General features: G+C 48.8%; 1 protein-coding gene across 1 annotated transcript in view; it reads right to left on the reverse strand.

Annotated features, from left to right (window-relative positions):
- Positions 1-13738, reverse strand: part of GRM7 (glutamate metabotropic receptor 7) — a 578795-nt gene extending 565057 nt beyond the window's left edge. The window contains 1 exon segment of the mRNA XM_073591511.1: positions 13113-13738. Coding sequence (XP_073447612.1) covers positions 13113-13592 — 480 coding nt within the window. The 5' untranslated portion in view covers positions 13593-13738.
- Between the last annotated feature and the right edge of the window lie 303 nt (positions 13739-14041).

Genomic DNA, 14041 nt, shown 5'->3' on the forward strand with positions numbered 1-14041 from the left:
CTTCTGCTACATAGCTGAAGGTAAATCTAAAGGAAATTGTATAATGTATGGCCAGCTGGTAGAACAGACAGCAATAGACAAATAGTGAGCTTAAAGCTGAAGTTTAATTGGCTTATATTCTTCCTTCCTCCTACTCCTCCCCTCCCCCATCATCATGCAAAAATAAATAAATAAAACCTTTACGTTTTCATTAAACACCTTATTTTAGACTTGTCGATTTTATCACTGGGTCTCTGTGCTTCTCTATGCAATGCAGGCAGATCATGGCTGGTGGGAGGGGCCAACAGGAAGCTGTACATATCATCCCAAAAACATCCCAGCCCCCGGCCTCAGTACTCCTCTCAGGAGATTGGTGCTGATTTGTCAATGCGATCGCTTTGATTTCCTGGATAGACGTGTGTGCCTCATAGAAAGCAGCGCCTCTTATTACATCTCAGTCCTGATGAAGGGGGGATTATGATGACCCCCCAAAACACACATGGGGTGTCAGATTCTAATAAAATCCTATCTGGACCTTTCATTACATCTTCCCCCTGGAGCATGTGCCCCCCCCTAGCAGAATGGGCAGCCCCTCCCCCCAGAGTGCACGGTCCCTCCCCCCTGGCAGAATGGGCAGCCCCTCCCCCCAGAGTGCACGGTCCCTCCCCCCTGGCAGAATGGGCAGCCCCTCCCCCCAGAGTGCGTGGTCCCTCCCCCCTGGCAGAATGGGCAGCCCCTCCCCCCAGAGTGCGTGGTCCCTCCCCCCTGGCAGAATGGGCAGCCCCTCCCCCCAGAGTGCACGGTCCCTCCTCCCCCCTGGCAGAATGGGCAGCCCCTCCCCCCAGAGTGCGTGGCCCCTCCCCCCGGCAGAGTGGGCAGCCCCTCCCCCCAGAGTGCGTGGCCCCCCCCCCCCGGCAGAGTGGGCGGACACCATTGTTGGCGGCTCCTCTGCAGGGTGAATATCGTGGTGAAGCCGTCGATCACACCCATGCGATCCGTCATGACAAGTCGCAGTCCATTGCTGGTTCAGATTGTTGCGGCTTTGAAAATGGTTCCTGAACAACTTGTTTTGAGATTTCATTGCGACTTTCTAAGACTTCTGATAAATGAAGCCGCAATGAAATCAGGGATGCGAATCGCACTGATCTGCGGCTTTGACAAATGGCGGAATTTCAAAGCTGCACCGGTGTGAACCAGGGCAGAATACGGGGGAGGGGGAGAGGGGGAGGGGGGAGGGGGAGGGGGGAGGGGGGAGGGGGGTACAGACTACCTTCTGCCCGATTCCAGGAAATTATAGTTTTCTCTAAATATTTACAGATAAAGAATATAAAGAATAACATTGTTACTTCCACCAACCAATCACATATTTGCTTTCAAGGAAAAGGACAGACGAATGGCTGAAAAGTGTCAGCTACCTTCTAATTGGCCGCTTTCAGCCACCAACGCACTTTCCTTTTTTGTGATAAATGAGGCCCATTGTTAGAATTTTCAGGACCCCCCCCTCCCCCTCCCCCCAATAAGTGACGGGCCAAACATCACCTCTCGCCTATTAGAAGCGTTCTTTTTTTTCCCAGACTCCTAATTAGGCGCTCGCATAGAATAGGACCAACCAAGACTTCAGATATTCTGTAATTAATGAGCGTGTCTGGAATCCGAGGCTCGGAACCCATCCATTGTCCAGGCCTCATTTATTAAAGATTCCGATCGGCAAATGGGGCTTTATGATTGGAGAGTGCAATGAGATCGGGAGATTCCCCAACAGTGGAAGTGGATGAAAGGTTGGTACTGGTGAAAGACGGCCCAATAGATGCCGGTACTGAGCGGGATTCTACCTGAGGTTAAAGGGCCATTTACTGCTTGGTGAGAGGCGATAACGAACGTCCAGTGCAGTCCAAGGCCCTTGTCATTCCCATAAAGCAATGGTCTCCAAACTGCGGCCCTGGGGCCAGATGTGGCCCTTTACTTGCCTTTATCCGGTTCTTGGGGTAATATTCCTCCCACTAATACAAGACACTATTCTGCCAACTGACATCAACAATGGGGCACCATTTCTCCCAATGGTACCAACAATGGGGCACCATTTCTCCCAATGGTACCAACAATGGGGCACCATTTCTCCCAATGGTACCAACAATGGGGCACCATTTCTCCCAATGGTACCAACAATGGGGCACTATTCCTCTACCTAATACCAAATGTGATGTTTGCTCCTAATTAATGTCAGTAAAATTTCCACTCCTGCTGGCCACCATCTGGCCCCCCTAAAGTCTCAAGGACAATAAACTGGCCCTTTGTTTAGAAAGTTTAGAGACCCCCTGCTATAGAGATTTATTAGATCTGCAGAGAAGAATAACACCAAATTCACCAAGATTGCCCAGTTTTGGCCACCATCTCAGTGAGCCTCTGGTGAGCCGTTCCTTGGAGATACAGTGTAGTGTAGACGTAGAGAACTTCCATTACAAGAATCCTCTATGCCACCTTCCTCCAAAAATTCTGGGTAGTATTTATGTTCTCCAGCCCCCTCCGAGATCTTCAGGCCCCCACTGACCATAGACAATGATGTCCATCTCCTTTTAAAGCTTGGCCCATGTGTCTGGGGTGACCAGTGAGTCCAGGAAGATCTCAGAGGTATGAATGAGAAGGAGTGAGCAGAGAAAAGGCCGCTGTCTATGATTCTGAGGTCCAGACCTGTGGGTCAGAAATTTTGTAAGGATGAGATGGGGTAAAGGATTGGTTTATGAGAGTCAACTGAGCCTTGAAGAAGCAGCTCAGACTGCAAGACACAACTGTGACCTGTACGTAACCTTCCCTTCCATCCTTCAGCTCACAAAGCAAACACACCCACACACAGCTTGATTTCAGCTTTCAGCTGGTTTGATATAACTCATCAATTCTAATTTCAGGTAATTTTACCAGCTAAGCGGCCAGTCAACCAGAATTCCATGGAACCTCAGTGTTCCTCTAGAGCAGTGGTTCTCAACCTGGGGGTCGGGACCCCCTCGGGGGTCGAATGACGATTTGTCAGGGGTCACCGAATCCTGGGCTGTTCCTGAAGCCCACACCGCTCTCCCAGCCTTTTTGCGGCCGACCCACAGCAGGGCTATCCCTGGAGCCTGTGTCCCCCAACCTGGGCTGTTCCTGGAGCCTGCGGCCGCCCACTAAGCCTCTTCGCAGGTGCCCATTCAGTTCATGGTATGGCTGGGGGGCAGAGACTAGAGGTCAGCTGACTGGTGAGGAATGTGAAGTGGGAGGGGCTGGAGGAGACCCTATCTCCTGATTTTGGCATAGGTGTCACTGCTACGAGACACCACCAAGTCGGAGACACAGTGAAGCCAGAGACACAGTGAGTAACACTACCTGTGATTATAGTTGCCAATAAAAGGACTCAGGGAGCGCTAAATGTCTGCGGGTTAGGGGCGCAAATTACTTGCCTTGCCTTGTGTGCTGACAACCCACGCTATGAAAATAATTTTACTGTTAGGGGTCCCGACAACTTTGGAAATTTTATCAAGGGGTCACGGCACTAGAAGGTTGAGAACCACTGCTCTAGAGTAAGGTCCCTTGAGCAATCAGTAATTTCTTCCCTTTATATCAATGATCTTTTTATATATTTTTGTGAAGCATGCATCCCACTGACCACCAATGTAAGGGACATTCTTCTCACTGATCACCAATGTAAGGAACATTCTTCTCACCGATCACCAATGTAAGGAACATTCTTCTCACTGATCACCAATGTAAGGAACATTCTTCTCACTGATCACCAATGTAAGGAACATTCTTCCCACTGATCACCAATGTAAGGAACATTCTTCTCACTGATCACCAATGTAAGGAACGTTCTTCTCACTGATCACCAATGTAAGGAACATTCTTCTCACTGATCACCAATGTAAGGAACATTCTTCTCACTGATCACCAATGTAAGGAACATTCTTCTCACTGATCACCAATGTAAGGAACATTCTTCTCACTGATCACCAATGTAAGGAACATTCTTCTCACTGATCAACAATGTAAGGGACATTCTTCCCACTGATCACCAATGTAAGGAACATTCTTCTCACTGATCACCAATGTAAGGAACATTCTTCTCACTGATCACCAATGTAAGGAACATTCTTCTCACTGATCACCAATGTAAGGGACATTCTTCTCACTGATCACCAATGTAAGGGACATTCTTCTCACTGATCACCAATGTAAGGAACATTCTTCTCACTGATCACCAATGTAAGGAACATTCTTCTCACTGATCACCAATGTAAGGAACGTTCTTCTCACTGATCACCAATGTAAGGAACATTCTTCTCACTGATCACTAATGTAAGGAACATTCTTCCCACTGATCACCAATGTAAGGGACATTCTTCTCACTGATCACCAATGTAAGGAACATTCTTCTCACTGATCACCAATGTAAGGAACATTCTTCTCACTGATCACCAATGTAAGGAACATTCTTCCCACTGATCACCAATGTAAGGGACATTCTTCTCACTGATCACCAATGTAAGGAACATTCTTCTCACTGATCACCAATGTAAGGAACATTCTTCTCACTGATCACCAATGTAAGGAACGTTCTTCTCACTGATCACCAATGTAAGGAACGTTCTTCTCACTGATCACCAATGTAAGGAACGTTCTTCTTACTGATCACCAATGTAAGGAACGTTCTTCTCACTGATCACCAATGTAAGGAGCATTCTTCTCACTGATCACCAATGTAAGGAACATTCTTCTCACTGATCACCAATGTAAGGAACATTCTTCTCACTGATCACCAATGTAAGGGACATTCTTCTCACTGATCACCAATGTAAGGGGCGTTCTTCTCACTGATCACCAATGTAAGGAACATTCTTCTCAGTGATCACCAATGTAAGGAACATTCTTCTCACTGATCACCAATGTAAGGAACATTCTTCTCACTGATCACCAATGTAAGGAACATTCTTCTCACTGATCACCAATGTGAGGAACATTCTTCTCACTGATCACCAATGTAAGGGACATTCTTCTCACTGATCACCAATGTAAGGGACATTCTTCTCACTGATCACCAATGTAAGGAACATTCTTCTCACTGATCACCAATGTAAGGAACATTCTTCTTACTGATCACCAATGTAAGGAACATTCTTCTCACTGATCACCAATGTAAGGAACATTCTTCTCACTGATCACCAATGTAAGGAACATTCTTCCCACTGACCATCATACTAATGTACCACAAGCTGTGGATAGTCATTATTGGTGGGGGTTCTCTAAGATCTGAAAGTAATTTGAAGGGCTCCTCCATGTTATAAATGTTGGGAAGGGCTGAGCTACGCTAAGGAACGTATTGATGACTCTGGAGGAACATTCATGTGAAGTGATTGGTGTTCACACATCTGTCTCTGTTTATATTTGAGATCAGGTGATCCTGTGATCTCGTGCAGTAAATACATTTCGATACATTTAGATATCATTGTAACAGTTACTTCCAGTCAATTCTGAGATTATTTTTTTTTGCCTTTTCACACAACATATCTTCAGGTTCGCATTCGGAATAGAGAGTTGTAGCCGCGCCCTCTAGTGGTTATCGATATTCCACAAAGTTCAGTCAGCACCCTTGCTGAATGGATGCTGCAGTATAATCAATTAAAGGAGAAGCCTCAGAAGTACACATGTCAATCCTACAGGGAAGGATCTGTAATCACAAAGATGCACTGCAATAGGAAGCAGCAAAGCTCATGCACTGTGCTGCAATATTAGGGAAAACGTATATAATGATCCAGAAATGGCTGCACCCCTCTACTTACATCATTACAAAATATATCAGAAACAAAGTCTATAAAACATCAAGAATCAGATAAAAGGTGATGATCAGAATTGTATTTTTTATTTCTAAAGACAGAAGATAGATAGATAGATAGATAGATAGATAGATAGATAGATAGATAGATAGACAGATAGATAGATAGATAGATAGATAGATAGATAGATAGATAACATAATGAGTGACATCACTATTAACTTCTGTCTTTATGATGTCACCAGTCCCTAGTGACCTGATTGGCTGCATCTTCCTGAACTGTGGCCTATCACATCCATTGCTCTCAATGAATTGATCTGCTGCACCACGAGATATCTCTGGAAGGAGAGAACTCTCAGCATCGTATCCACACCGCGCACGTCCTCAGTGGCGTTCAACATGTGTGTGCGCGTGAGGAAGAGATGTATACATTGTAACTGCTAATTAGCTGCACAAATATATCAATTTCTCGGAGAGATGAGGGATGAGGGGGTGAATTTATATTTATAGCTATATCTATGTGGTTGGATAAGCACCGTAATTAAAGGCATCTGTTGGCAGACACACATAAACTTCAGAACCGGATCGATGACAGGGATTTATCAGTACTGTACATAAAGACATAGCATATGGCAGAACAACCAATCAGAAATTAGTGTAGCGTACAATTTGTAAGCTGATCTGGGATCTGGTTATTGTACATTATAACGCAGTGTGATTGTAACTGGATCTATTGATATTTCTTCACTTTTAAAGGGCCAGCTAATCTGAGCTTGTGATGCTGGACCATTGTCAGCTTCCTATATTTCTGTGACTCTGCAGGTATGAGCTCTGAGTTCTCAGGTCTGCACACCTGCCTTGTCCCCACCTGAGGGCTGCAGTCTTTCTGATTTATTTTTAATTTTAATTTAACCAATACGAAAAGATGATGTCTGCCCCCCCCCCCCCCCAATGGGACAGAAAATACAACCCTAAAAAGGGAAATGGAAGACGCCAACCGGAGGAGAAAAGATAGAAGGAAGAGAAGATAAAGAGCAAGAGCATTAGGACAGGGCAAGGAAAGCCAGAGGGGGAGCCCAAAAGGGCAATTAAATGCAACAGGGAACCCCCCCCCCCATTAATTTTTAATTGATATTATTGATAATGCAACAGGAGGATTGGGAAGACCTCAGGGAGGGAACAAAGCCAGGCCATAAGGTGTGGGGATCTTTTTAATGGACTCCCCAAGAGATAAGAGAGCTGAGTGGTGACTCTGCCCACCAGACTGCACCAATAACTCACTTTTGGGGTGAACTGACCCCTAACTACCAATCCGGAATGTTCCCTCTATTTCTTGCTGCATGTTGCTGTCCCATCACTTCTCTTTGCCCAGAAATCCTCCAGGACTATGAGAATTGAATGGACTGGATGGGAACCCGGGACTCTGGATCCTCTCCGGGGAACTTGTAGGTGTTCTCACAGGTGAAGTCCTTCCCTTGGGGGGCGGAATGCTAAGCTTACAATCTATCTCACATGACATGGCCTCTTCCATATGAGACCCTCGCCACCCCCCATCTTCATATGAGACCCTCGTCACCCCCCATCTTCATATAAGACCCTCTCCACCCCATCTTCATATGAGACCCTCTCCACCCCCCATCTTCATATGAGACCCTCGTCACCCCCCATCTTCATATAAGACCCTCGTCACCCCCCATCTTCATATAAGACCCTCTCCACCCCCATCTTCATATAAGACCCTCTCCACCCCATCTTCATATGAGACCCTCTCCACCCCCCATCTTCATATGAGACCCTCGTCACCCCCATCTTCATATAAGACCCTCTCCACCCCCCATCTTCATATGAGACCCTCTCCACCCCCATCTTCATATGGGACCCTCTCCACCCCCCATCTTCATATGAGACCCTCATCACCCCCCATCTTCATATAAGACCCTCTCCACCCCCCATCTTCATATGAGACCCTCTCCACCCCCCATCTTCATATAAGACCCTCTCCACCCCCCATCTTCATATAAGACCCTCTCCACCCCCCATCTTCATATGAGACCCTCTCCACCCCCATCTTCATATGAGACCCTCTCCACCCCCCATCTTCATATGAGACCCTCGCCACCCCCCACCTTCATATGAGACCCTCTCCACCCCCATCTTCATATGAGACCCTCTCCACCCCCCATCTTCATATGAGACCCTCTCCACCCCCCACCTTCATATGAGACCCTCTCCACCCCTCACCTTCATATGAGACCCTCTCCACCCCCCACCTTCATATAAGACCCTCTCCACCCCCATCTTCATATGAGACCCTCTCCACCCCCCATCTTCATATGAGACCCTCTCCACCCCCATCTTCATATGAGACCCTCTCCACCCCCCACCTTCATATGAGACCCTCTCCACCCCCCACCTTCATATGAGACCCTCTCCACCCCCATCTTCATATGAGACCCTCTCCACCCCCCACCTTCATATGAGACCCTTGCCACCCCCATCTTCATATGAGACCCTCTCCACCCCCCATCTTCGTATGAGACCCTCTCCACCCCCCCTCTTCCCTCACAAATCTTCTCTCCAAACATTGATAGATCACCAAATTCTCATCAAAGATCTCTGACTCCCTGCGATGGTGACATAACCCCCAACCCCCAAGCCCCCCCCGCCCCAGTGCCCAACAATTCATTTATGATCAAGTCCTTCAACATTTCTTGGGATCTCATGAAAGCCTATTGTACAGAACAGACCCCCCCCCCCCTCATCCCATCCACACACATACAGGCTAAGATTTGCATTGGAGAAGAAAAACAGGAGCGGTATAGGAGGGGATGATCCCAGAGAGTGTGGGCTAGATGTAGCAGTGTGCGCCCAATGCTGCTCTCAGCTGTGCACAAGGTGCAGGTGTGAGGCTGGAAATAGCAGACAGAGGGAAGCTGGTTATTACATGGGAGTAAAAGGATTGAAGTTATCAGCAGTGTGATGAGTCTAGAGGTGTATGTACCCCCCCCCCACATGGCTCATATACCCCCCCACATGGCTCATGTACCCCCCCACATGGCTCATGTACCCCCCCCACATGGCTCATGTACCCCCCCTCACTGCTCAGGTACCCCCCGATACTGCTCATGTACCCCCCCACACCGCTCATGTACCCCCCACACCGCTCAGGTACCCCCCCACACTGCTCAGGTACCCCCCTCACTGCTCAGGTACCCCCCACACCGCTCATGTACCCCCCCAAACCACTCATGTACCCCCCACACCGCTCATGTACCCCCCCAAACCACTCATGTACCCCCCACACCGCTCATGTACCCCCCAAACCACTCATGTACCCCCTACACCACTCATGTACCCCCCAAACCACTCATGTACCCCCCCCCACACCGCTCCTGTACCCCCCCAAACTGCTCATGTACCCCCCACACACCGCTCATGTACCCCCCCACCGCTCATGTACCCCCCACACACCGCTCATGTACCCCCCTACACCGCTCAAGTACCCCCACACATCGCTCATGTACCCCCCCACACACCGCTCATGTACCCCCCCCACGCCACTCAAGTACCCCCCCACGCCACTCAAGTACCCCCCCACACCGCTCATGTACCCCCCCACACACCGCTCATGTACCCCCACACACCGCTCATGTACCACCCCACACACCGCTCATGTACACCCGCACACCGCTCATGTACCCCCCCACACCGCTCATGTACCCCCCCACACACCGCTCATGTACCCCCCCACGCCACTCAAGTACCCCCCCACGCCACTCAAGTACCCCCCCACACCGCTCATGTACCCCCCCACACACCGCTCATGTACCCCCACACACCGCTCATGTACCACCCCACACACCGCTCATGTACACCCGCACACCGCTCATGTACCCCCCACACCGCTCATGTACCCCCCCACACACCACTTATGTACCCCCGCACACCGCTCATGTACCCCCCCACACACCACTCATGTACCACCCCACACACCGCTCATGTACCCCCACACCGCTCATGTACCCCCCCACACAGCTCATGTACCCCCCCACACACTGATCATGTACCCCCCCACACAGCTCATGTACCCCCCCACACACTGATCATGTACCCCCCCACACAGCTCATGTACCCCCCCACACACTGATCATGTACCCCCCCCACACACCGCTCATGTACCCCCCCACACCGCTCAAGTACCTCCCCACACCACTCATGTACCCCCCCACACACTGCTCATGTACCCCCCCCACACACTGCTCATATATAACCCCCTCTCCTCCATAATTTATATGTATCCCCCCCACCGCTCATATATAACAACCTCTATTCCATCATGTGTATATACCCCACCCCCCCAACCGCTCATATGTACCCCCCTCTCTTCCACCATGTAAATGTACCCCCTCCTCCTCCACTAGTTGTATGTATCCCCCCCCCCTCCATGTGCATGTGCCCCCCCCCTCCTCCACTAGTTTTATGTACCCCCCTCTCCTCCAGCATGCAAACAGCCGCAGTTTGTTAATCTTGCTGAACTTCAGCACCATGGACAGAGCCCTCCCAGCACTATCATAGGATCCCTATGAGGGAAGGAGGGGGGGGGATCTGCGGATCTGCATTGCAATCGTTGTGTATCAGAAACTGTTTGCAGCATTCAGTACAACAATACACAATATAACAATACACAATATAACAATACACAATATAACAATACAACTTCCCATAACACAGAAATAATACAAATAATCTCCACTCCATTGTAATTCCCATCACGGATCAGCTGTCAATCATCCTTCCTCCTCCATGGAGCTACAAGTGTCTCCTCTGGACCCCATCCAAGTGGCTTCCAGTGCCCCCCCCCCCCCCCCCCCCATACCCTCCAATTATACATATGGTGTTGTGATTGCTCGTCTATTAACACCTTATTATCCAATTTAAAGGGATTTGCAGTGATGAGACAAGATGCAGGCTGGGGAGGAAACAAAGCCAAGTGTCTCTGATAGAGGAGGAGAAGAGCTGCCAAAATCACCCCCAGCAAGGGTTAAATTTCAGCACCCATTTTATGCCATGGAGAGCTGGTGTGCCTGAGAGCCAGGCTGACACCCACACACCCGACACCCACATCACTGACACCCACACACCCGACACCCTGTCCCCAACTCTCCCCCACATCGCATCCAATGAAGACCATGGATGGGCATCATCATCCTTCATGGATGGGCATCATCATCCTTCATGGATGGGCATCATCATCCTTCATGGATGGGCATCATCATCCTTCATGGATGGGCATCAGCAGCAGAAATTAGAGACAGGAGTGTGTAGAAGGAGCGCTGAGCTGCCACCATCCATTCCCAGCATTTCATCTCTGCCCATTAACTCTTCCCATGCCACAGACTCCCCACCTTTCTATATACTCTCCATGAACATATATACTCTACATAGACTGCCCATCTTCCTATATACTCCCCATACACATATATACTCTCCATATACATATATACTCTACATAGACTCCCCATCTACATATATACTCCCCATACACATATATACTCTACATATACATATATACTCTACATAGACTGCCCATCTTCCTATATACTCCCCATACACATATATACTCTCCATATACATATATACTCTACATAGACTGCCCATCTTCCTATATACTCCCCATACACATATATACTCTCCATATACATATATACTCTACATAGACTCCCCATCTACATATATACTCCCCATACACATATATACTCTACATATACATATATACTCTACATAGACTGCCCATCTTCCTATATACTCCCCATACACATATATACTCTCCATATACATATATACTCTACATAGACTGCCCATCTTCCTATATACTCCCCATACACATATATACTCTCCATATACATATATACTCTACATAGACTCCCCATCCTCCTATATACTCTCCATATACATATATACTCTATAGACTCCTCATCCTTCTATATACTCCCCATATACACATATACACTACATATACATATATACTCTGCATAGACTCCTCCTCATCCTTCTATATACTCCCCATACACATATATACTCTCCATATACATATATACTGTACATAGACTCCCCATCTTCCTATACACTCTCCATGTACATACAGACTCCGCACCTTCTTATATGCTCTCCATATACATATACACTCTACATAGACTCTCCATCTTCCTATATACGCTCCATATACATATATACTCTAAACAGACTCCTCATCCTTCTATTTTCTCCCCATATACATATACTCTACATAGATTCCCCATCTTCCTATATACTCTCCACATACATATAGACTCCAACTCTTTCTATATACTCTCCATATACAAATATATACTCTACATAGACTCCCCATCTTCCTATATACTCCCCATATACATACAGACTCCACACCTTCTTATATACTCTCCATATACATATATACTCTACATGAACTCCCCATCTTCCGATATACTCTCCATATACATATATACTCTAAACAGACTCCTCATCCTCCTAAATACTCCCATGAACATATATACTCTACATAGACTCCCCACACATATACTCCTCATCTCCATACAGACAGGTGGAATACACACTCTCCATATACAGATTCCAAAAAAATAAGCCGCAAAATCCTTCCAACGAAGAGAAATGCCAACAGCAAGACCACCGGGGCCAGCAAATGTAGCAGAAGGGCAGCCACAGGGGGTGAGTGTGTACTTAACTGCACAGAAATTGCTGCACAGACAGGGGAGGAAGGAAGGAAGGAAGGAAGGAAGGAAGGAAGGAAGGAAGGAAGGAAGGAAGGAAGGAAGGAAGGAAGGAAGGAAGGAAGGATGGAAGGATGGTTCAGCAGGTAGCAAGTGTTGTGCATGGCAGGTCTAGAAGTAAGGGGGCTTACAGAGAAGGGAGTGAAGTGGCACCCACAGAGGCTGTAGCAGAGAATTGCTGGTGGAGGGAAGCAATGGAAGAGAATGAAGAGGAGAGGGGGGGGGGTAATAATGAGCCCAGAAGGAAGAAACCCCCTAAACGACACCTTCCACATACAGCAATCCAATGCAACATGTGAGTCCCGGGCCCCTACCCGGAAGATCTGCGCACAGGAGTAATCCTATATGGAAGATCAGAGCACAAGTGTATTCCTGCATGGAAGATCCCAGCACAGGTATGTCCCTGCATGGAAGATCCCAGCACAGGTATGTCCCTGCATGGAAGATCCCAGCACAGGTATGTCCCTGCATGGAAGATCCCAGCACAGGTATGTCCCTGCACAGACAGGTGTACCTGGAAGACCCCAGCACAGGTGAGTTCCTACCTGGAAGAGTCGCAGGATGTTGGCCACCATGATGGAGACAGAACTTTCCGAAGCCCCGATGACCCCCACCACTTTCTCGGGGCGCACATAGACGGGGGGCTCTCCGTTGGTACATCGGGCATCCGAGGCATCCTTCTGGATAAGCGCCTGCACGAAGGTAAGTGACTGTTCCAGGGCGTAGGTGTCCCGGCTGCAGGTGTCCAGGATCCGGGCCCCCAGGGTGACGTTGGGGAGGATTTCGGGGTCACTATTGATCTGATCGATGGCATAGAGCATGGCTTCCATCCGATGGATCCCCTTCTCCTTCCTGATGTCCCCGCATGGTACTCCGGACACCCCCCGGGCATGGACAGGGAAGAGCCCCCCCAGGGTAATATCTCCTTCCAGGCGGATAGAATGGGGGGCATAGGGCTCCTGGCCGGACACCAGACACAGCCACAGGGGCAATTGTAGCAGGTGTGCACCCCCCGGAGCATGCATGACTGCCCCTGGAGGGGGTGTCCTCCTTTATTTGGGGGGGTAGAAGTAGAGCTCCCTCTTCTCCCTCCAGCAGCTGACAGCTCTATGCCTTTCTCTGTACAGCAAGCATCTCCTATAATCCTGCCTCACTCCCACCACTGCGCCTGCGCCAGACACAACTGGGGGGGCACCATACATGTCACCTGCAGGAGCTGGAGGGAGGCTGACAGACAAGAGGGGGCACTGAGAGGGGGGGATAGGGACACTGATAGGGGGGCACTGGGGGGTACTGAGGGGGGAGAGAGACACTGATTGGGGAACTGAGGGGGAGAGGAGCACTAAAAGGAGGGCACTATTGGGGTGGGGGGTATGGAGAGACACTGATAGGGGGACACTGAGGGGGGAGAGACACTGATAGGGGGACACTGAGGGGGGACACTGATAGGGGGACACTGAGGGGGGACACTGAT

The sequence above is a fragment of the Aquarana catesbeiana genome, linkage group LG07 (genome assembly GCF_042186555.1).
Source record: "Aquarana catesbeiana isolate 2022-GZ linkage group LG07, ASM4218655v1, whole genome shotgun sequence".
Taxonomy (NCBI): domain Eukaryota; kingdom Metazoa; phylum Chordata; class Amphibia; order Anura; family Ranidae; genus Aquarana; species Aquarana catesbeiana.